At 38.7% G+C, this 23,802-nt stretch overlaps 1 protein-coding gene across 10 annotated transcripts in view; it reads right to left on the reverse strand.

Moving 5' to 3' along the window:
- The window catches only part of THRB (thyroid hormone receptor beta), a 173,660-nt gene that overhangs the window by 19,907 nt on the left and 129,951 nt on the right, over positions 1-23,802 (reverse strand). For 9 of the 10 annotated variants that reach the window (XM_048951370.1, XM_048951367.1, XM_048951368.1 and 6 more), the window contains one exon: positions 1,803-1,903. In XM_048951370.1, the coding sequence (XP_048807327.1) occupies positions 1,803-1,903 (101 nt within the window). Of the gene's footprint in view, positions 1-1,802; positions 1,904-11,613; positions 11,942-23,802 lie in introns of those variants that run through there. The other variant, XM_048951366.1, reaches the window with a different exon arrangement.

A 23,802-nucleotide genomic window follows, 5' to 3' on the forward strand; every position in this document is an offset into this window, starting at 1 on the left:
TTTCCCAGGGGATCTCATCTAACAGTTCCTTAAACAGCAAAAAGAGTTAGCTCTCCTGAAATTCAGGAGATCTTTGTCAGATCCATATTTTCCTTTCAATTTATTCTCTGCATGCACTTGCCAAAAGTAAATTTTTGGTTATCAGCCAAAATAAATTTTGCTACAAAATTAGTTTTCAGTGGAAGCAACTAGTAAATGCCAGATTTTTGAGAACTGATTGCATGCAACTTTGCTGATAGTTTATACAACTCAAAATGTGTATGTAGATCCTCCAAAATGTGAGTTGAAATTGTTCACACAAAATAGCTGTCAAACCATTTTGTACAGTTAATACATTTGCAAAAATAACAAAACAACGCAGTCTGGAAGCTAACTGTAAGTTGGAGAAAAAAATTAATTACTTGTTGCAAATTGTCAACTTGGCTCTTTGTGCATGAAAGCATTATTTTAAATTATACATCAGAAGATATAAGTAGATTTGTTACACTATATTTTACAATAGCTGGTGGGCATAAAAATAAATACTTCAGTTCGAATAACAAAGAAACCCTAGCAGGAAATATGGCAAGAAATACTGCTGTTCAGCTGGGAGCAGAAGCTATTTCATAATGCCACACCATTGCTTACTTGTCATTGTATCTGAATTAAGCCATATTCCTGAGTTTTATGTGTTGTTATTGTCTGGTATATGTGATGTAAATATGTAAAAATCACTCGACTGGTTCCACAATTTTTCTCACATATAAATATTTTTTAATAAATATGTATATGTATAAAACTGATGAATATCACTACAAACCTCCTACACACAGGATATTTAAGCCTTTGCGCATTTCATAAATGTATCAAAGTGCAATGCTGTACAACAGAAGAAACTACTTCAGTGCTGTTACTGTGATGTGGGGACCTAATGCCAATCCAAACCCAACGTTTCATATTCAAATATTCCTGACTTTGGAGACTAACAAAACATGACTTTTGTGGTTCAGTCCCATGACACTAGTGCATGACATGTGTGGTTCCATTTGTTTAGAAAAAAATTCTTTTTCTGTAGGAAAGAATAGCTTTCTTGCAGGATCTCAAGCCATCAGGCAAATTTATGGCAGTGAAATCACGCAAAATGTGCCCAATCATGTTATTCATTTATTTTTATCATTTACTTGCCCAAAGCAATCTTTTTTTTTTTTTTTTTCATTTTTCATGTAGCTTTAGAGATGAAAAAGACTGAAAGCATATTTTAATATGGTTAAGCTGAAGAAGTAAAAAAAAAAAAAATTAAATCTGTTTTAACTTTGTGATGATGCTTCCTGAAGAGATGGATGTTACTGTCACATGAGCATGTGGAAGACATTTTTGGTTTTTGTTCTTTGCAGTGATAATGAGATACACTGGAACACTGTTCATCACCACAGACTCGTCATGGCCATAGGCAGAATCTCAACTATTGCATAAAGAGTTTCATTGAAGTTCTTGTGAGGATGCTGATGTACACTGGCCAAGAACACGGCCAGAAAAAAAAAAAAAAACACTAAAAAAACAGAAAAGAAAAAGCTAACAGTTAACAACAAAAGACCTAAATTCTCTGTCTTCTTTTCAGAAGCAAACACTGTTAAAATCAACTATATTCCTTATGTATATGCAGATCAGCAGCACAGCCAGATATGGCTTATCATCAGTACTGGATGTTCTTATTCGCTTCTAATCTGTCTTTGTTTTATTTGGTAGTACAGTTCAGGAAATCTGTATAAATGGAGAAGCTGGAGAGCTATTTCTGATTCCCACCTTCCCACCATGCCATTTACCTTGCAACCTTCACAAGTGATGCAGCGATAATGATATCCGGTGGCTTTGTCCCCACATACTACACATAGCTCATCCTTGTCTAAGTAACTGGGTATATACCCTGCAAAGAAAAAGAGGATGTGGCATGTAAACTCTATATAAAATGATATGATACATTTGATATAAAAATATTGTATTAACATTCACCCTGCGGTGATTATATATTATCTACTGGCCTCACACTTCTCAACTCACTGGATTTCCTGAATAAAAAGCTCATGCTAACAGTATCACAGAAGTATTTAAACGCTGTATGCAGTATCTTCTACTTTTCAGATCGTTTCAGCACCCGCTGGTCAAGAGGGAAAAGGCATAACATAACTGCTTTCTCCTGCAATAAACAATAGCTCAGAAAAACAAATATACTCATTTTTATATCAAGTGCTTTGATGTGAAAAATTAAGTAACAGCAAAACATAGAGTCCACTTCTCTTTCTGTTTCTGAAAAACAACTGATGTGCTTGTATTCTGAGTTAAGATGCCAGGTTGCAAAGTGACTCAGGGACATGCTAGTAAGAAACATTTACTGACAGTGTATTTGTTTCAAAACAGCTCTGCAGGTGTGGTTGAGAAGTACCAGCAACAGATCGCAAAAGCTGCATAGATTATACCTTACCTGGGTGTGTTCCACTGTTGCATTTAATATAGCTTGAATTTAGGGCAAAACAGGTGGGCATTCAAATATGTGTGTGTGTACATATATGTGTGGGAATGACGTTTTCTCTTCTGAAGTGGTTCATCAGACACCCAACGAGTGAAATCAAATATTACTACTACAAAAAACTGTTGGGAATGCTTGGTTCTTTTCCCAAAACATCATTAGTTTTGACAACATAAGCATATTTTCGCTCTTATGTAAAACAAACGAACAAAAAAAAACCAAACACAACAATTCTGATGTAACGTAATGTACTGTAATTCTGAACCAAAGAGAACTTTCAAATGTAGTAAAATACAAAGGTTTCAAAGTAAGTGTTTCCATAATTTATAATTCAATGGAGTTATAATACATATTTTTTCATAATGAAAATCCTCTCTGTATGCAAAGGTCTAAGATTCATTTTGAGAGGAGAGAGGGAAGTGCAGCTATTCATTTAACACTCGAAAATTATTGAGGTACAGTAAGTTCTTCAGAGAATGACTGAGAGGCTGAGGCTGGAAGGCTCCTCTAGAGATCTCCTGCTCCAACCTCCCTGCTCCAGCAGGGACATCATAGGTCAGGGTCATGTCTGTTTGAGTTCTGACTGCCCATAATGATGGAGACTCTCTAACTCCTGTGAGCATTCTGTGCCCTCACAGTAAAATAAGATTATTTTATTATGCTTGTACAGAATTGCCTGTATGTTTATTTGTGCTCTTTACCTCTTGTCCTGTCATTAGACAACACTGAGATGAGTTTGCTCCGTCTTTATCACTCAGCCCTGTCAAGTTCTTTTTTACACATGGATAGGATCCCAGTGAGTGTCCTCTGTTCCAGGCCAACCAGTCCCAGCACTCCCAGTCTCTCCTCCTATGTCACACTCTCCAGCCTCTTCTCTACCTTTGTGTTTTTACTGGACTTGTCCCACTGTCACCACATCTGTCTCATACCTCAGAGTCCAGACTCGGTCCCAGCAAAGCAGGCACATCTCAGCAGTGTAGAGCAGAGGGAAAGCTCACCTCCCTCATTCTGCTGGTGATGACCCTCCTAATTGAGACCAAGATGTTGCTGGCCTTCCTCACCTCAAGGGCACTCTGTTGGCTCACATTCAACTTGTTGCCCACCAGGAATTCCCAAGTACTTCTCTGCAAATCCCCTCCCAGCCAGCAGGCATCCAGCCTTTACTGCTGCATTTATTCCACCCCAGGCAGAGGAACTGCTATGTCCCTTTGATGGACCTCAACAGATCTCTTTGTCATTTCTACAAACTGGTCCATCTGAATGGCAGCACACCCATCTAGGACATCAGCCATCCTTCCCAGCATTGCATCATCTACAAACCAGCTGAGTGCAATTTATGAGTGCAACTGGGACAGTCCTTTGGACACAGCTAGCTGGGACATTATTCCCTCCATTGCCTTGCTGCAGCTATCAGCAGCATGAAACGTTAAACCAGACTCGAAGTTTGCTGCCCTGCCATCAGCACAGCTTGGTGCAGCTTGGGGACTTGCATGGAGATCAACCAGCACTAGGACTCAGGCACCAGCAGGCTGTCAGAGGATGCTGCCATGGGGATGGCTGTCATCTTCCTATGACTAAAACTCAGAGTAAGCTCAATAACAGGTAGCTTAAAGAAAGTGCTTTTTTAAGACTACACTTGCCACAGGTTCTCCAGAAAGAAAAGTCCTCAACAGACAGCAAATACTTGAAATTACTTCAGCTTAAATTAAATGAACTTTCCAGGGCTGATTTGGAGAAAGGAAGAAGAAACAAGGCAGGAAATAATTGTAATGTCTACTTTATATTTTTGAGCATAATTCCGAGAACCTAAAATTACAGGCAACAAATACATCTCTTAGGTAACACTGTGAAACAGAACCCAGTTGCCTGCATCATCGATTTACTAATACTCCTACCATATCAGTCTACAGTATGGCAAAATATTAGTTCACATTTAAGTTACATTTCTATATTAAAAACTTGGGTAAAGACTGGTGGACACATGGATCTGGTTCCTGACCTTGAGGGAAGAGAGACAGCAGGGTTTCGGTTCTAATTTACATCACGACTGCTAACAGACATTATGCCAGTGGAGGATTAGCAGAGGCTATTATCCCCATCCCGCCCTCCTTTTGCTCACACAACACACACTGCGTGCAGCTGACACAGGAGGAAGCAGGCTCAGCAAAGGGATGCAGGATTTTCTACTAAATTTTTTGTAACAATCAATGACTTCTAGTTACTGCTATTCATAAAAGGCAGACTTAGTTTAGCATTGACTATGCCCTCTAAAATTCAGTATCTCCAGCTTTTGCTTCCTCAAGAAATACTTCTAAATTAAATGCCTTGATATTTCATTAAGCATATAATCTGGTTAGCGCTGCTCATGTAATGGCAGCTTTGTTCTATTGGAGCAGCAGGAGATGACTTGTTTAAACTGCTTCCTTAAATATATACAGCAGCCTGCACATGTGACTCATGATGTCCATTCTCGGAGTTTCAGGACTTTATCCTACTCAGGAAACAGTTCTCATTCTGGCTGGAAATAAATCCTCTACAGGCACTCTGAGTTAGAAATTAAAAATGGAATCACTACATGTAAGCGCATTCCTAACTGTTCTTTTATCAGGAGTGTTAATTGCCTTCTAGTGAAATCACTTAAATCTAAGGTATCACGTTCATCATTTTTACAGGATTGTCCCTATGACACAAGAAAAACACATACCCTGCCCTCCTTCACTGACTCAGTGGAGAATGTGGATAGAAAAGCTTCATCCCAAGAAACCACTGGCAATAAAAGTACTCAACAAGCACCTTCTTTTTTTTCTGTTAAAAATCTGAGACCGATAGCCATATATATGTTTTTTTTTTAGTGCTCCTTCCAACAGCTAATGGGGTCAGAAGTGACAGGAAAGTAAGAAAATTGGAGCTTCAGCAGTTTTTAAAAAGACTGATGCTTCAGAGCAGCAGACCACACCCGAAGGGATAAGGGAAAATCAGTTCTTGCAAACTGTAACATCCACTGTAAATAATTCCTAGGAGTTGCAATTCCTGAGTAGTTAGCAATTAGCTAGCAGAATCATTAAAAAGCAACATAGATATCACTGAACTGTACGGTAATAGCCTATTTTGTTGCCTTGTCTTTCAAGACATAAGAAGGACATGGACCTGGAGTGAGTCTAGAGGAGGGATGTGAAGATGTTCACAGGGCTGAAGCAATTCTATGAAGAAAGGCTGTGGCAGCTGAGTTTGTTCAGCTTGGAGAAGGGAAGATGCTGGGGAGACCTCATTGTGTCCTTCGGGGGGACACATAACAGGGGGCCACATGAAAGCCAGAGAAAGATGTTTTCTTTTTTCTTTTCTTTTACAGACAACAGTCTGTAGAGATAGGACGAAGTGTAATGGGTGTAAACTGAAATAGGGTAGACTTGAGTTAGATACTAGGAATAAATTATTTACTATGAGAGTAGTAAGGCATAGGGTGCTCAGAGAAGCTGTGGATGCTCCATTCCTGGAGGCTCTCAAGGTCAGGTTGGATGGGGCCATGTGCAGCCTGAGCTTGGTGAGCGGTAGCCCTGTCCACAGCAGGGGTTGGAACTGGTTGGACTTTAATTTACCTTCCAAGCCAAGCCGTTCTGTGGTTCTGTAATACTATGCTGTGTCCAGATTTTCATTTGGTACATCCAGTACGATCCTCAAAGTTAAGCACTCAGATTGACTTGACATCATTGTTCATTGCTGATCTTTGATTTGAATGGAGATCACCGATGAACAACCTTGATTTGTCTTGTCTGCTGTTTCTTCTACAGTTAAGGCAGCTCCTTTGCTCTCCAGACTTCTACCTACCAGCCTGCCTAATCTTACCTTCTTGGCAAGGCTAAATGCCCAGCAGGACCAGCTGCCCCTATCCTGGAAGAGCATGTTGAGTATGTTGTATAATCCACTGAGTCTTGATGTTGATCTATGGTAACTTTTAAATTGCAGTTGCAGCTTGTAACATTCCTGGTACTGGTGTGGCAAGAAACAATTTTCTTCCACAGGAAAATGTTCTACAAATGCAAGGGCAGATGAAGATCTGCTAACCTAACCAGTTATTTGATGCAGTTTGTACCTTTAACACCGTATGCCTATGGTCTCATTTGTAAGAGTAACACATCAATGAGCACTGTAACAGATTGGTAGGACTCAGAAGAGACAATACAGAGCTATTCTTGCCCCCCTGCAGTAAAGCAAAGAAAAGCTATTTAAATGGAAACAACCCCTGAAAAACAGTAAAGCATTTTTTCTTTGTACCTTGCACATACTTAGACAACCACATTTTGAGAAAAGCAAATGTCAGTTTTGTTAAAGAACTGTTGCACGGACTTCTCACTTCCAGCTCTCTGTATGTATGTATGCACAATATAATATTAACTTAGGAATTAAACCATACCTTAAAAAATTTCTAGGATCAAACCGTGTTTGACTGTCCAACAGGGATATATGAGACTGACACCAACAAACAGTGTTTATAAACCAGATGCTCATCGGCTTGCTCCTGATCCTTCATAGGCTTACTCCTTGCAAGCAGGGAAAGCCATTTTTGCTAGTAGAGAACATTTTCAGACCATTACGCAGTATTTTGTTTTCACTGTGCATTGGCAGAGTCATGCAATAAATGTACTCCCTCAGATCTTTCTTCAAGCAAGCCGTGTGACTAGAGATCACTCAAGAAAATGAGGAGTTCAGACTTACTCCTAAGCTTGTATTCACTTACTGAGCACTGCAGTATGAAAATGAAAAAGAAGAAATTAATTACTACCTTGGGAGTCCCAAACTGTACCAGAACTGAAAAGAAAATTTATACTGCTCTAATGCTGATTTTATAGTCACATTGCAACTCCTTGCAAAGTATAAGAAAATTACAAGAACCATCCAGTTACCATCCTTGTGTAGAACTTGTGTACTTGTGTAGAAGTCTATTGAATGTTTATTGGACAAAGCACAGAGCTGAGTCAGAAAAATCACACTCCATTCCTGTTTGTATAATCACTGTTATTCATCTGAAAGGCTGTGCTGATACACTGATCTCTATTAGCCACCTTCTTTAATTCATTCCTCCTGATAAAAACTGCTGAACTCTCCACAGAGCATCTCTTTTCTTTCTGACTTTTCTTGTCAGCTAGCTGACTTTCTTGTCCACAATTTTATTACCACTCTTTGATTTATGGAATTAGTAAAATTTGGCAAGAGATTCTGCAAAGCCAGTATGAGCAACATTTCCCACAGTCTCTTTTCTCTGAGTGACTTTCCTAAATATTAGCCCTTATCTTTGGGTTGAGTCTGAATCCTCGTCAATGAAGCTCAAACCCTGCTATTGCTTGAACTGCTGTGATCAGTACTGCAGTTGCACCCATTACCAGGTATAGGGACAAAATGCACTACTGTACATAATACTTGAGTGTCGGGCCATTCAACTTTTTTTTCCCCAAATTATTAAAATGGTTTTAGAGAACATGCCATAGTTATGATAAATAACTTACTTATGTAGAAATCTCAGTGAACATCCGTTGTACCGCAGATGCAAAAGCAAAGCATGACAGTTTATTCTCCCATCCTTCATTTTGTTGCACAAGGGTTACAGTAAATGAGATGAAAACACATTTTCCACTGACATTTTTCTTAAAAAAGAGATATAATTCCAACTGCATAATAATTTGCTGAAATGGATGCCAATTCTCTCATCATAGCTGCTTCTTTATTTGGGTGGTCAAAAGTGAAATTAACCATTCTTAAGCTCAAAGTGATCGTTAGTTTAGTTAGAGCTACTCAGTTACTCTCCTTTAGGAGCCAAAGATGAAAAGTGCTCAGTCTTTTTGCAACTTCATTATATGCACACATGCACCCTGTGCTGATAAGAAGACATTTTTACATGACCTCCATGTTGTGTTTTCTGAGGTATTCAAAGAGTAGCCCTGTGGTTTGGACTAATTCAGTAGCGTAAGCTAGCAGTCCTTTTGTCAGCTGCATACAAACTGCCTGAGAAAATACAAAGGGAAATAACAATGACAATGACAGTAACAACAATAACTTTCAAACCCTATCTGTCACTGTACCAAGGGCCCTTAAAAATATGTCATTAACCTCACCCGGGGAAAAAAAAGGTGACCAACAGGGCTAAGTACTGAAATTGCTATCGCATGACTCAAGAATCTGAGCCTGCAGATCAGTATTTTTCAGGGCAGCTTCCAGTTACTTCTGGCCTCCTCCACATCGCCTGAGGTTAAAGCCTAAATTCACAGACAGGAGCCGGCATCTTCTGTTAACTTTGCCTGTGAAATGAATGCGTGCAGAGGGAAGTGAAATCCAACCCTCAGCCCACATTCAACTTTGCAGACCTATTTTCCCTCTTGCCAAAATACTGCTCATGAAGCAAATATGGGGATACAGAGGACTCTGTAAACAGTTCTTTTGCACTTTCTGGACTACCCCTACCCTGGTGCTACCCCTGTGCTGTCCCAAAGTGTTCCTCCTTGCTGAACATACGGTGGGAGCGTAGGGGTGTTCTGTGCAGACGCTCAGCCTCAGGGCAGGGGTTGTTACATGGCATGGCACCCCAAATGAGCACAGTCTGCCTATTGTCAGCTCTGTTCTGCCCACTGGATATCACAGCCTTTCTTCCTTAGAAGCCACATCTTCCATCAAAGCCATCAGGAAAATATAGCTTTCAATGCACTGCAATAAGTGGAGCAGCTAGAATGCTTTATTTTGTTCTGGAATAGCTAGAAATACTTTGAAACTACTTACTTTTCCCCTTTTGTGACACCTTATTGGGGTCTTTTGTTCTTATTTTTTGAAGTTACTTTGTTACTTTTTTGGCTTTCTTTCAAAGTGACTAACACAGAGAAATAGTTAGATTCCCCTTTACAAACGTTAACTTTCTCAGCATGAAATGTTGGTGTTTCTTTCTGCTTCTCACATGGAAAGGAAGACTTCAAACATCTAAAAAACTAACAAAAGTTTTGATTTGAAAAGCCTCCATGTGCTACTGTAAAGTACAATCTGATTTGAACAGCTGGAAATCTTACTGAGATTACTACAAATTTCAAGGGACTAACAGAAATACCAACTGCAACAATCAGGACCCCTCATGGACACCTGCTTAGGGACTTAATTTTGCTTTAATGGGCTATTACCAAGGCTTCCCTTAACAAACTCCCTCTTCCCCCCTCAAAATCAATTCTGGATCAATACAGACACACATGCCCTGTGTGGAGCCTTCTGTTCTTACGACAGGATTAAAAGATTCGTTAGTTTTATGATAGCTTGGTTAAAAGATGGAAATTGTAACAACAACAGCAAAACAAAACAAAACAAAACAAAAAAGAGATAGAGAAGATGCACATGTCCCCACAGGGTTTATGTCTGTTCTGCTTAACAAACTCAGCGCTTGCAAAGGTCTGACAGAAGGTATGCAACTTTGTATTGTCACGGCAATGCGGCTCTAAGGAGTCCCAAAGAACGGTGCTCAATCTCTGTGGATGATCAATTAAAAGCCTGCTTCCATCAAAATTCACTGCATTTTTAGGTAACATAAACTGAGCTAGCAGCAAACACGGGCAGACCAGCAGTTTTAGAAAAGAACTCTGTTCCTTTAACCAAACAAGTAAAAAACTTTAAGCAGAGCACGAACTGCATGAGATATCTGAGTACTGAAAGAACTTAAAGCTCTGATGTAGGTAAATTTAAGAACCTTTAGCACTATGAAAAATATGTTACTTAAATAACTTTGTAATAGTAAGACCATTTTCTTTTTGAACCAAATCCAAGACACGAAAAAAGTCCATAACGAGTTGTAAGTTCATTAGTTATATCCCAATAGCAAGCAGCCTTAAAAAGCATTTGAAATGCTGAACAATACAAAAACATGCAGCATCCACAGCTATTCAATCTATAATTCACTCACCTTCTTACAGTTTCCAGACATAAGATTTAAAAAAAAAAATATTTCCTGCATTATGACCTACAATGGTGTTCAAAGAATAAAACTTTTTCTACCAAATATACAGATTTACTGCAGTGAGCACAAATGAATATTACCTGCAAAAAGGAAAATACTTCAGATTTCTGTATTATTAATTAATATCAACCAGTCTACTTTTGACTAAAAAGCCACTTTAAAAATAGTAAATAGTGTTTTACCTACCCAGCTAGTTATACTGCATTCATTTGGGTTTTGGATAACTGTGTACAGGAAATCTGGTCTTAATAGAAAAAGGGCATTATGTTGCTACAACAGACTGTGTATGTTTATTCTTTAATTATGAGACTGTAAAGAAACAAAAGGATGCATATTCTCTGTGCATTGATTTGCTTGTCTGACTTCAAAACAAACAACACTGAAAGGATTTTCAAGTGTTTGTTGGTATTTGGGGCTCTTTCTGAGAAGGGATACCTGCTCTGATTGCATGAAAGAAAAAGCAAATCTAAAAACAAGCAGTGATTTAATCTTAAGGGAGCTGATGCTGCATTGATTCTCTATCAGAAACATACTGATTGTATCAACTTTTTGGATGCAGAATAGTCTCTGTTACACAGAGATATGCTTGAATTTTCAGTCTTTTTTGCTTTGCACAATCAGAAAGTACATGGTTGTCATTTAAAAGAGTCACTCTACCAAATGCATTCATTTTTCCCACACGTATTTACAGTTCTATTTTCAAAATACTTTGCCTGAGTTGCTGAGTAAACAGAGTTCACATTTACTGGCAACAAGGACTCACACAAACCGTATCCAATTAGAAATCACAGCTTTAGATGAAGAATATACAGCGACGACATTTCAGATGAGAAACTTTCTTATCTAGCTCACAGCTGAATAGTACATGAACTTAATTGCCACAAAAAGCAGAAAGCAAGCAATAGAATTGAAAATGTCTTTTACAGATTAAGAAAAAGTGCTTGGAAATCCTCATCGCTCACAGAAAACCTTACAATCACCTAGCAACCTCTGTTACTGCTGCTTTCAATTTTGAACAGGCAGCCTTCACATTCAAAGATGTATCTGAGCCAACTGATGCAACTGTAAGTTTAAAGCAAAACAAAAACATAAACAGAGATTTTTTTTTGTTATTTAAATAAATTGCCCCTACCTTTCTTCTGAGAGTACGATGGCGACTGCACTTGAGAAAAAGTAGGTTTTTCTTCGGTGAAATATTCAGGTTGGTTGTACTGATTCAGGGCCATGTCCATGTCAGAGTACTCGCTTTTAAACACGTTTCCAGGGTAACTACAGGTATAAGGCTGATTCACCGCCCAGGCCTGTTCCATATATATGTTGTTACTGTGCAGGACCTGAGCATCGCAACTGCTGTAACCCTGATTATCTTCGATATATGTGCAATAATCAGTGGACTGCATGTAGCAATTGCTACCAGCAGCTGGGTGCACTTCATATATTTCTTGCATACAGTAGTTCATTTTGTTAGCCTATCTCAGCTCCTACTTTACGTACGCACACACACACACACAGGCATGCATACACATGGGACGGAAAGGAGCACTGAATATACAACACGACAAAGTCGACAGCAAAACAGCCCTTTTTACTTTGGAGCGGCACCCGATGTGCTAAAATCCTATTTATACTGGGATGGCTTCTGAACTCCCCTGCCAGTCAAACATATTGGGAAGCAGATTTATGACAGTCAAAGGTCTTAATCTGTGACTGTAAGTTAATTCCAAGGGAAGATGGCAGACAGGTAGCAATGAGCACCAGACAAAGAAGCGACGTCCTGACAACCCTCCTGTTCCACTGTTTGTCTGTAATAATCATTTTATAAACCGTTTTCAGCCCTTCACAATATGATTAGAAAATGATTACTAAGGCAAGGACACAGTTATGTCACTGTAGTTGTCAACTTAAGTGTGAAGCATTATAAAGACTGCTTAAGAACTCCCAGAGGGGACACGCTGAAAATCCTAAAATCAATAATCCTGTTTTTCAGCATTAAACCACAGAAAATCCAATAGTGCTGTACTGATGACCCAAACAGAAGTCTAGTTTTACAAAATTTAGCAACTTAATCTGTTATCAGCTTTATTGATTTTGTTTTACAGAATTACATGCATGAATCTCCCCAGCCTTCCACACACGCACAATCCTCCCAATTGCCTGCTAATGCATTTACGGGAAAGCAGCTTTTTTAAACTTCAGTGATTTGGGGAGGTAATTTCTATTGAGTTCAACAGGTGGGAAACTTCAAAATAATGTCAGTTAATCAGCAAAAGGAACCCTGCTTAAACATCATCAATAAGCTAATTGTTGGCTATTTTGCTTTGTTAACATTTACGTTTCAGTAATGAAGAGCTTTTAGAAACCCATCTTTGTGACAACATACAAAGAGAGTAAGGAGAGATATTTGCTTGTTTTAGCTCACGTATGAGCTATGAGCCTTTTAATGCTACTACAACAAATACTATGTGTTCTTATAATTGCCAAACGTATCCCCAACATCATTGCAATTACTGTATCTTGTTTAAACAGCCTTTCCTTTTTCACCCAGAAGAAACTGCTTCATTTTTAGCTTGAATTAGCTGCCTTTTTTTTTTTTTTTCCCCACTAGGCAAAATGCTTTTTCTTTACAGCACAGCTGAAACATGGTAAAACTGGTGAAGTCAGAAATAAGATGGCATCTCTTTTTAATGTCTGTACTTATTATTACGAAGCAGAATTACTGATTTGACAATCGGGTCTTGGCTTTGCTATTTCACTCACTTTAAACAACGCACAAGATTGCCAAAACAATCCTGTAAGTTGGCACTTTTCATATGCAACTTTAAGAACACATCTAACAACCTAAATCAACATACACCTTACATGTTCCTCACAAGTTTCTTAAATACGGAAGAATCGGGCATGACACGTACACATTTCTCCCCACCCAACACTGCTAAATGTTTCAGACTACTGTGAAGAGCCCACAGAGAAATGGTCTCCCTTCCAACACAAAAGCAAACTAACTCAGTTAAGAAAGAAGCGTTGCCAGTCAGTATGTAACATGTAGGCTGAACAGAACTCAAGCTTCTGAAGATGAGAGGAGTTACAGTTTACGCTCAGAATACTTCTAACTATAAAAGAACCATTTCTCATTAACACATCCACAAAGAGTTCTACATTAAATAGGTTGAAACGTACTCTATCAAGATTAGTTCTACTGACGTCCAACTTCTAATGAAGCTGCTTCCAAAATGAACTTACTCTGATAAAACTGATAATTTAAAGTAACAATTCTCTTCGCTAAAAGCACTAGTAGTTAGCAAAATCCTAGAAGTAAAACGTCAGCGAACCCACATTCTCTGTACTCTTTTTAACTAACTCAACAAACAGCATTGTGAAACTGTGACTAAGCTCACATAGAAAATTTCATTTGAGCTCCAGTTCATGATCTAGATTTTACAAACAGTAAATTTGTCTACGATAAAAAGCATGTATGTATCTGGCAGGACCTGATTTTTCTAGAATGGATGTTCAGCACTTCCTCTAACAACATGCCTGTCTTTCCTAAGAAAATTTGTAATAGCTGTTTATACAGAAACCCATGCCCATATATGTGATCGGCTGGTAATCCTGTACTACATAGAAATGTGATGCATACAACCTGCCAAGCTTACTTCTCCACGTTTCCCAGAAAGAAAACATTCCACAAGTGAGACTGCACAAAGGTGAGGCTGTGTTTTACAGGACAGCAGAGCAGAACGCTTAAGATATTTTTGCACCATCCAGAAAAACATTTTGAAGGCTGAACTTCAAGTTCTCAGTGGGTATTTCTTCCCTTGTGGATTTGTTCTGCCAGATAAAGCAAAATTTCTTCTCTCTTGTTCTTCCCGTTCATTGATATAGGTTTGTTACTGAAAAACTAAACAGAATTGAGACCATATGCAGACAGAGCCACCCCAGCCAGGATTAAACCTGAGGATATGGTATCATGATGTGACACAGTCTGTGAATTTCTTTCTATTCCAGGATCAATCCCTTAAAACATTTTTTGTTTTCTGTTGCTCTGTCAATAATATTTTGAAGTGTGTCATATGTACTACTTTTCACTGAATGACTGTGATATCAGAAGGAAATTAATTTACAAGATACTGCAAAGAATGAAGAGAAAAAGCAAAGGGGATGGTTGAGTCTTTCCTTACAGAAAACAAAAAAAAAAAAAAAGAAGAAAAGATAAACATTGCCAGGGAATGAGTTTTCTACCTGTAAAATGCTAGCATTGAAAAGGTTGATAGCACTGCGGACTGCTGTTCCCTTGGAAACAAATCAGTTCAAAGAACACTGTAAAGATTTAACTTCACTATTAAAACTGAAATATTCCTATAATATTTTCATGTGACTCTTTCAGAGTCCAATCCTGCAGGCCCCTTTCATGCATTACTTTGAATTAAATCATCTGATAAAAGGCAGTCAGACAGGTTGTTATCAAAAGTCTGAAAGTAGAGTAGAAAACAATATTTACAACTGTTCTTCATCTTGTATTCTGACTTGAACATCAGAGCCTTAAAACATGTCAAGTTGAGCTTTCACTGCTTTCAGCAATGTAGTATCATGTTTAGAATTTTCTTGGTTCACAAGTGTCTGCTTTTGGTAACGTGGAAATCGACTGCTAGTGGAACAAAACCACAGCTGCAGGCAGAGGCCAATGGTAGAACCTTTGACATCGTGGCAGAAGAGGATTCAAAGCATGAATCCTTGGAAGAAGTTGGAGGTGTCGGTTCATTGTATCCAAAGAGAAAAAAATTAATGCTAAACCCAAACCCTGAATGCCCCAAATGTACTGAGATACTCACCTGATGCAAATCAGAAGTTAGTGCAGCGCAGTCGGCGATGTTACTGTGGCTGAGCAGAACTACACAGCCTCGCTGCGTATGCCTGAGGGAGGCTTTTGCAGGCAGATTGCCTTACAGTACATCACACTGCTCTCCACAGACTCGTGTTACAGTCGCAGCCTAAAACCTTTAATTATGAACAAATAAATGCCCCAACAAGCTGCACTTCTCTTGTGACTTGACTCAGATATCAAAATATCAAAATGAACTCTTTGTTTTAAGGAAAAACTGTGTTCCTGTAGATGACTCTCACAATGGAATACCCCAAACAGCTGAGATCCTGAAAACACACCACTGCTCAACATAACCCACCCCACCTCATAGCACTGCTACCTGTGGGACTGCGGCACGCTACCCACAGGAGTCACCTTCACCTCACGGCTCCTAAACTGCACTCCCTGCTGTATCGCAGGGCCATCTCAACGCAGGGCAGCTACGCTCCACTTCCAAATATTCTGCATATGTGGAAGGTATTGCACAGCATTCAGATTGTTCAGGGTTCTGCAGGACCCAAGGATAGTACTGAGGCTCTGCTTACACTTTATGCATGCAGATGGAAAAAACTGAACTATTTAGTCGCAAGAGCTTTGCACATTGGAGTATGTTGTTGCAAGGATTAACCGTACCTTTCTAAATTCTGTTATCCATGTTCCTATTACCAGCACCTGGTTTTTAATATGCATCTTTACATGTTACAAAATAAATTGCATTTCCTATTTGTCGTTCTTCGCCTTGCCTGCATTCTCTCAGTTACTTCTAATGAAGGTTATGTGGGAAAAATAAATCAGATTGCTGCTTTTCAAAACAACTCAGGACTCCTAGCATTTAATGTGGAACACATCCCAGTCTGTATCTCTGCATATCAGGAAAAGAATACACTGAAAAAAAGCTTTTAAGCAGTGCTAATATGGCTTTTGCTACTCATCAACTGTCAAAGTTCAGCTATCTCCTTGCCCACAAGTTACAGCCATGAGTTAATGCGTAGCTTTGCACTACTTTACAATTCATGCACTTTACGCTCTGTGACCAGAGAAGACTCAAAATGATGCTTCAAAAATGCAGTGTGCAAGCTTATTGTTTGTGGATGCCAGGTATCTGCTTATCACACCAGTTCTGACCCTCACAGATAGCGTTACGAAGTAAGAAAGAAAAGCACAAACTTCAGAATCCAAAATGATACCAAGCACTCACAAGAACAGAAAAGGATCTCTATACAATATTTACCTTATTTTGAAAACTCTACTTCTGACTGAATTGAAAAGTATGTAAAACTATGCAATTTTATTGCTGTAAAATTACAATTTGATGGTTCAGAGAGAGTGTCTCGATGGAATCAAAGACACTAAAATTGTCACTTTGTCTACCCTGAATTTGTAATATCAAGGAATGGAGTACAGGGAAAAAGAGCTGAAGCTTTCTGGCATAAAATCATTCCTTTGTTTGGAACAGATACAGCAAGTTTCAAACTAGCTGCCTCTGGTTTAAACCTGATGAAGCGCTTACTTACACAACATACGTCTCTTTTTCTCAACATGTGTCAGTTTGCTCCTCAGAACCTGCTTCTCTCACAAAAGCTGCTATACTTTGCTTATGACACGCCACCAGATTTGTAGGTGACTCACAAAACACCAGTGTGATATGCCTTTCATTGAAACACTTCAGATTCATTAGTCTGTATGGATAACAAAGAATGTAAGAGTTTGCATTTAAATTTCAGATTCACTACAACTCTCCCTTAAAATATCTGACATCTTGAATTTGACATCACATGAAGAGAACACAGCCTGCTTTTTCATGACCAAGAATCTTCCAGGTTTTGTTCTTGCTTTTTCTTACGCTATGAATAGAGTAGAGTAGGATAGAATGGGGCAGAACAGAATTTCCTTGCACTCTTCATGACATGTGAAAATAGTATGCTGTCTTTCCAGAAAGAATTTGCTCCTCAAGATGTTTGCCAAAAAGCTGTCTAACGAAGTCCTTAAATAATGTTTGACAACTTTTAAGACAGTGTCTGAATAAATATTGCTAAAAGTAATCATAGGCCTGTGACCCAGACAACCCAATTTGTTAAGTCTCCCCGTATCTCATAATTGGAAGACCCTGTTAGCAGACATCACTTAATTACAGAGCTTATCTCGCGAGAAAGTAACTGCAAACACTTAAAATGCAAACCTTATCTGAGTCATTCCCTTCCCCAGCTCCACATGAAAACTTTAAAGTAAAAAGCTCGGTTTGTTAAAAAATAGAACAGAAAAGCAGCTAATGCAGCTCGACACAACATGATTAGGAGACTCTCGGTTGGGACCGTCTGGGTTTGGCAGCCTCCTGACAGCCCCAAGTAAGACGTTAAAGCGATCAACACCTGACATCTGTTAGCAAGGAGGCATTCTGAGGTGAAGAGCAACTAAATCTAAAGAAATCAGGTACTTAGACCAGTTTAACTTTTTCATGAGGTGATATCCTTCCTGACACTTTAATCTTTCTTCCTGGAGTGACGCAAGACTTAAAACAAAACAACTTATAGTCCCTCCCTTCCTCCCAGTATGCAGCATTTATCTCTTAGGCAAAGAAGAACAAAGAACGATTTATCCCAGTTTAAAAAGGAATAAAATTAACGTAAGCACTAAATTTGTGCTAATATCTAAACCGTGATTCTCAAAAGGAATTTCTTTGAGGCTGCTCTAACCAACAAAAAAAGCTATCTGAAAGAGGATGGTGAATTTTTCTGATTACCAAATCAAAGAATATTCAGAACATAAAGCTGCATTTATCTGAGTTCTTAATGTGCAGTTACTGAAGCTTTGAGGGATGGTTAATAATGGGAAAGAAGAAAAGGCAAACAGTGCAGTCACAGGTGAGAGATGAACACCCTCAAAGTAATAAACAAGTGCTTTACTTTGTCTACGCTTTTTTAAGGCATTAAGGGAATGCTTTATTCAAAAAGTCCACGTTCAAAAAAGAATTTTTGATCTGCTTATCATGACCACAAAGAGAGAAATGAACTTCTAAAGGGCTAAAGGAATATAAATGATTTAAAATTAGATATTAAATTAGATAAAACCCCAGTAAGCTTTTAACACATTGTCATTAGAGCTCCCACAAAGCTAACAACTTATGTAAAAAGGAATACTAAAAATCACAATTATCTGTGATGCAAAACACGGCAAAACAGTAACAAGAAAACTCTCCCCACATAATAATGCTATTACCAATGGCAAACCCCATGACTGTAAACACAGATATAACAGACTTTTTCCTTTTAATACACTGCTATGCTTTGCATAGTAAAGTCAGTTACCTTTGTATTTTTTTTCTTCTTTTTGATATTCCTGGGAACTTGACAAGACTTGAAAGTTTGCTTTCGCATGGCCTGGCTGGAAAATTGTGCTAGTCCAAGTTGGAGCATGCCGACACTGTGAGAGTTGCTGTCCATTCCTCTGGATACCATCACTTTTGGAGAGTCTTTTCCTAAACAAACCACTTTCTGCTATGCCCACTACATTCCACTTCTGATTTCTTTCAGGAGGGTGAATCAGCCTGTGCCATGCCAAGAGGCCACTTTCTGGACGGCTGGCAAATACCGTCGGGCTACAAACAGTTGGCATTGCCAGAATCTTGCTCAGGTGTGGAGTTTTGGAAAGCAAGTGCTTCCCCAGCTCTCCTGCTGCCGCAGTGCTCCCATCCACTTGGCTGCACCGGTACGATGCAGAGCCTCTCAGCCATGCCCATTCAGCCACCATAGTTCCTCTCCGGTACAATTAAATATAAAACAATCCCATCTGTGAAGCCTAAACAAGCAGGCAGATCTATGTGGACTAACACTAGATGTAACTTTTACAACTCCACAACCATGACATGGGCCCCCGGGCAAGTTACCACCAATTTATTGCCCTGCCCATATGATCATTTGAGGTCTTGTAGGTCGAGGCTGGTCGTGAACAATTTTCAGATACTTAAAACACAAAACATCACGGATTCAGCCTTGTTTGACTTTGCTCTTATCGTAGGCTGACCTGAGGGACACTCTGTTACCTAAGTGTGACATTCTTATGTGGGCATGCTTAGCAGTTCCGCTTTTGCTACCTACTGCCTTTCTCTAGTTGTGGTCACACTGGAGTACCAGACACTAATTTTATCACAGGAGTTCAGACATGTGGGTCCAGTGTCAGAAAAGAGACTAAGGCAGCATGACTTGACCTAGTTGGTCAAAATACTTAGGTGAATTTATTTATCCCCTCATATAGAAGAAACTGAGATACCACTAATTGATAAATCTGCACAGATAAATACAAGCCATCTTCTATTTTAGGGAAGAAAAATTATATGCTATAGGAATTATACATTTAAAGAAATTACTTTATAGCACATGCATCAGAATTCAAATTCAAGATAGCTTTCTAACTTGCATCCTGGTAACAATATTTACAAATAACTTTGGATTTCAGCTACCAGATCTATCATACCATTACTATTTTTGAAAGATTTGTCCTAAGAGTTAAGTCGAACATTACTAATACAGGGCATATTTAGTTATGGTTAATATTAATTTCTGGTATTCTATATTAATCCTTGCTCACACTTACAGATTTGCTCACTGTGTTGGCTAGTTTAAGTGTATATTCATACTTTTTTTTCCTACTGGGAGCGTAAGCTCACCTGATATTTTAAGTTTAAGGTCTGCTCCTTCCACCCACTTTATCTCAGTTGGACTTTAACAGCATGAAGTTGTCTGAGACACTATCTGGCATCATAGATCTCAGTGCATCAGACATGTCCAGATAATGACTGAATTTGACCATACCCACTTTCTTCAGACTTGTTTTTCTTAGCAAAATGAAAGACTGACTTTAAATGCAGGCAATATGTTAAGAGTATATCACTCGTAGGAGGATAACTAAATTTAAAATGGAATAGTGAACACAACCCAGAAAATAATAGGCAATTGAAAACAAATTAACATACTTTTTTTTTTTTTTCCCCACAGTTTTAACATTTTCTGTCTTCTAGACTCCATAATAAGCTCAGACTCAGACAGAGAGATTGGATTATTCTGGTAAAACCCTCCAGGAGCTGCAAGGAATTTCCCTGTAAGATCTGAATCTAACTTGGCCGTTCATTCTTCTTGGCACGGAGAAGAACCGTGTGCTGTAACCCAGCCTTCCACAGCCAATGGTAACCTCAGATAAGGGATCCTTCAACACAACTCTACTTTCCTCATTTTCCATCATATTCTAATTATCTCCCTGCAGAATTAATGCTGTACCTTTGTATATCTCAAATCTAGGAGTCAAGCAAGTGCACTATGTATGTAATAGATGTAGACAGTTCTATAATTCACTCGTAAATAGCTATTTCTGTGTTTTGTGAGATTTTCAAGAAGACCACTGACCCCACATAACCCCATGCCTTGTTAAAAAAAATAATTAGCTATATCCTCTGTTTCCCGGTTGCTGCTATTATTACTGGAAATGAGATCAATGGTTCGTAACCCAGGCTGTTCAATCTTGTTAAGCAAAACTTCCTACATCTTCTTCTCCACTTTATCATTGTTATTAAAGGCCGCCTTTGCTGTTTTTTAGCCTGTGCTATGAGTCTTTGCCTTACCTCTGATTTTAATTAAAAGACACACACACATCACAATGGTACATCTTTCCTAAGGATTCAAAGAGGACGTCATACGAGTCTTACAGATTTTTAAATACAGCAAGAAACTCTAAAGCCCTCCTTATCTTAAAAAAGAACATCACAACAAGTTTGCCAATTACTGTATTTGCAAGCATCTCTGAGATTTTTCAAATTGACACATTTCAACTATGAGAATAAACAGATTATGTTACAGTTCCCATCATTCAGAATTTGCCCAGGCAGTTTCTCAAAGGCTAACCCATTTCAAGCTGCTTTGTCTATTCTTTCAGCTCCCTCTGAAATTTGTCTCACTATTTTGACTCCTGTTAGCTACAGTTTATTTAATTTTACAAGCCTCTATCGTATTTGTCAAATTCTCCCTGGTCATCAGGAATGTTCTACATTCAAACTTCACTAGATGAAGAGTAAGCAGTAAGGAACTAGCACTGAGGGATCTCATATTTTATCCCTTTTTCCTAAACTTCTGTGATGCAGAAGATATGCATGCCTTAGTTTACCATTTAACTTATTATATTGTTAAATTACAGTTTCACAAGAGGACTATATTATTTATTCTACTGCTTTTCCTTCCACATATCTCACTTGATTTTGTCTAAAGCTGTGTTTTGTTGGGTTTTTTTGTTTGTTTGTTTGTTGTTTTGCAACAGAGGGCAGTTTAACATCTGACCTTGATTTTGTCAAACCAAAACTCTTTATAAAGGATGATCATGTAATTTGTAAGAGCTCCCTAACTTCATGAGAATCATCTCTCTCCCCGCCCCTAGCCACTGTTAAAATGGCCCTGATCAAGGTAGGAAGCAGGACAGCCTATTGGGACAAATCATGACTGAAACCACAAGCCCTATTTCAGAATGAAAGACAAAGAAGGGCCTAGAATTCCTCTTGCCTATGATAGTAAAGGAATCATCAAGTAATTTCAGAGGGAGAAAAGCAGCACATTGTAGGGATAACTGCCATACAAACAGTCAACAGTTCAAAAAAATTTCTCAAGATCCCATCAGTGTTTTTAAAGGTAAGTCTGTTTTAAGAAACAAAATTTTAACAGACGAACGGCCTGCTGAGCTGAACAAGTACAGACTAGAAGAATTCCTCAGAAATTATTTACTACAGGCCAAGATAAAGACACCTTATGGATGAATGCAAAGGTTGGCCAGTTCACAGCTAGGCAATGTTGTCTGAATGACAGTACATAGTGCACTATGAAAACAGTGAAACAATTCATTTCTTTCCATCTATTTCTCTGCTAGTATCTGCTAAGAGTTATTTTCTATTCAAAAACTGCCTCAGCTTGTAAGCATTTCAACTTGTAGTTCATCAGAATTACAGCAACAGGTGAATATATAAGCTGCATCTGAATTGTCACTACCTTACCTGACTGGAAAACAAAAGATTGACAAAGGTTTACCTATTCTCATATCTGAAGTCTAATGAAAATGAGCAGCAAGTGCAACAGCATGCTTGCTGGTTTTTTAAAACGTAGAAGTATACAAGCATCTAAGGACATGGAAGTGAGCTGGTTTCAGGGAGATCAACTAAGGCAAATGCAATCAGGATTAGGACTAAGGGATGCACAATAGGTTGATCAAGCAGCCTAGCTTTGTGTGGAGCCAGTCCAATAGCACTAAATGATATTTTTAACTAATGACTTAACACAAAAACGAAAAAAGCTATAATTAAAGGACACCACCCCTCCAGGCAAAATTAAAATGACATTCTTACTCTGTACAAGCATTTTAAAGCACACACAGTAACAACACCTAAAAGCATACAAACTTGCCATACGTTTGTGCTGGGAACGATAAAACTGTCTGTGTCAGACAGGGCGAAGGTTCCACTTCCTCACATTACTGTTGCATCAGTTTAGAGTTTCTTCCCCTTGTTCCCACTCATTCCCTTTCCTTTTCTTTTCTCCTAAATAACACCATAACATCTTATTTGCCCTTACAAACACCTGAACAATTCACAATGGAGTTTCCCAACTTTCAAACCAGGTCCATGCAACTCCTGAGTAAGAGGAAGGATGGGGCCAGATTTTTATTCATAAATCGCAATCCATGCTACCATACAATATGCTCAATAACTACGTGAGAACAAGAGATTTTATATTTATTTTAACATGTAAGAATAAAACCATAAGAGAAAAGTGTACCATGAGCGACAAAGGGCTCTAAGCAGAAGGTGGAATTAGTGATGCCCACTGAAACCAGCAGGTGGTTTCACTATTTCAGATATGTTTGCATGTCTACTTGACCAGGGAAACAACGCAAGGATGATTTAATCCCAGACTGTTAGGCTGTCACTCCCTTTAGCAGTGACATCATTATAAAGTGCTTAAATGCTACAAGATAATATGAAGTATTGATACTACACAGTAAATACTAAAACATTTTGGAATGCGGTTTTGATTATGAAGTGTATTTCGAACATTTTCCAACAACCTGTTGGACAAATATTAAATCATTGTGCAAGAACAATGTAGAGATACTAACAGAACTGCTGCAACATGCTCTTAGTGTGTAAGGACAGATAGTATTGAGGAACTTGCTCTGTGAAGTGTAATAGCTTTATCCTGGTTCTTGCTGCCAGCTGTCACAATGAGCTCCGCAGTGTGAACCACATTTTAAATAAGAACTGAACTTCTATTAACTATCAAAGTAAAACTAGGCATATACTTGTCTCATCAAGAACCTGGGCTTGAAGTTACGCTTGGATACACAATGGAACTGGAAAACTGGCATCAAGCAACGCAGTCATGCAGATGTTAAATGCATGTGGTCCTCTCCTAGCTCTGCAGAATACAGGGAAGG

Source organism: Lagopus muta, chromosome 7 (assembly GCF_023343835.1).
Source record: "Lagopus muta isolate bLagMut1 chromosome 7, bLagMut1 primary, whole genome shotgun sequence".
Taxonomy (NCBI): domain Eukaryota; kingdom Metazoa; phylum Chordata; class Aves; order Galliformes; family Phasianidae; genus Lagopus; species Lagopus muta.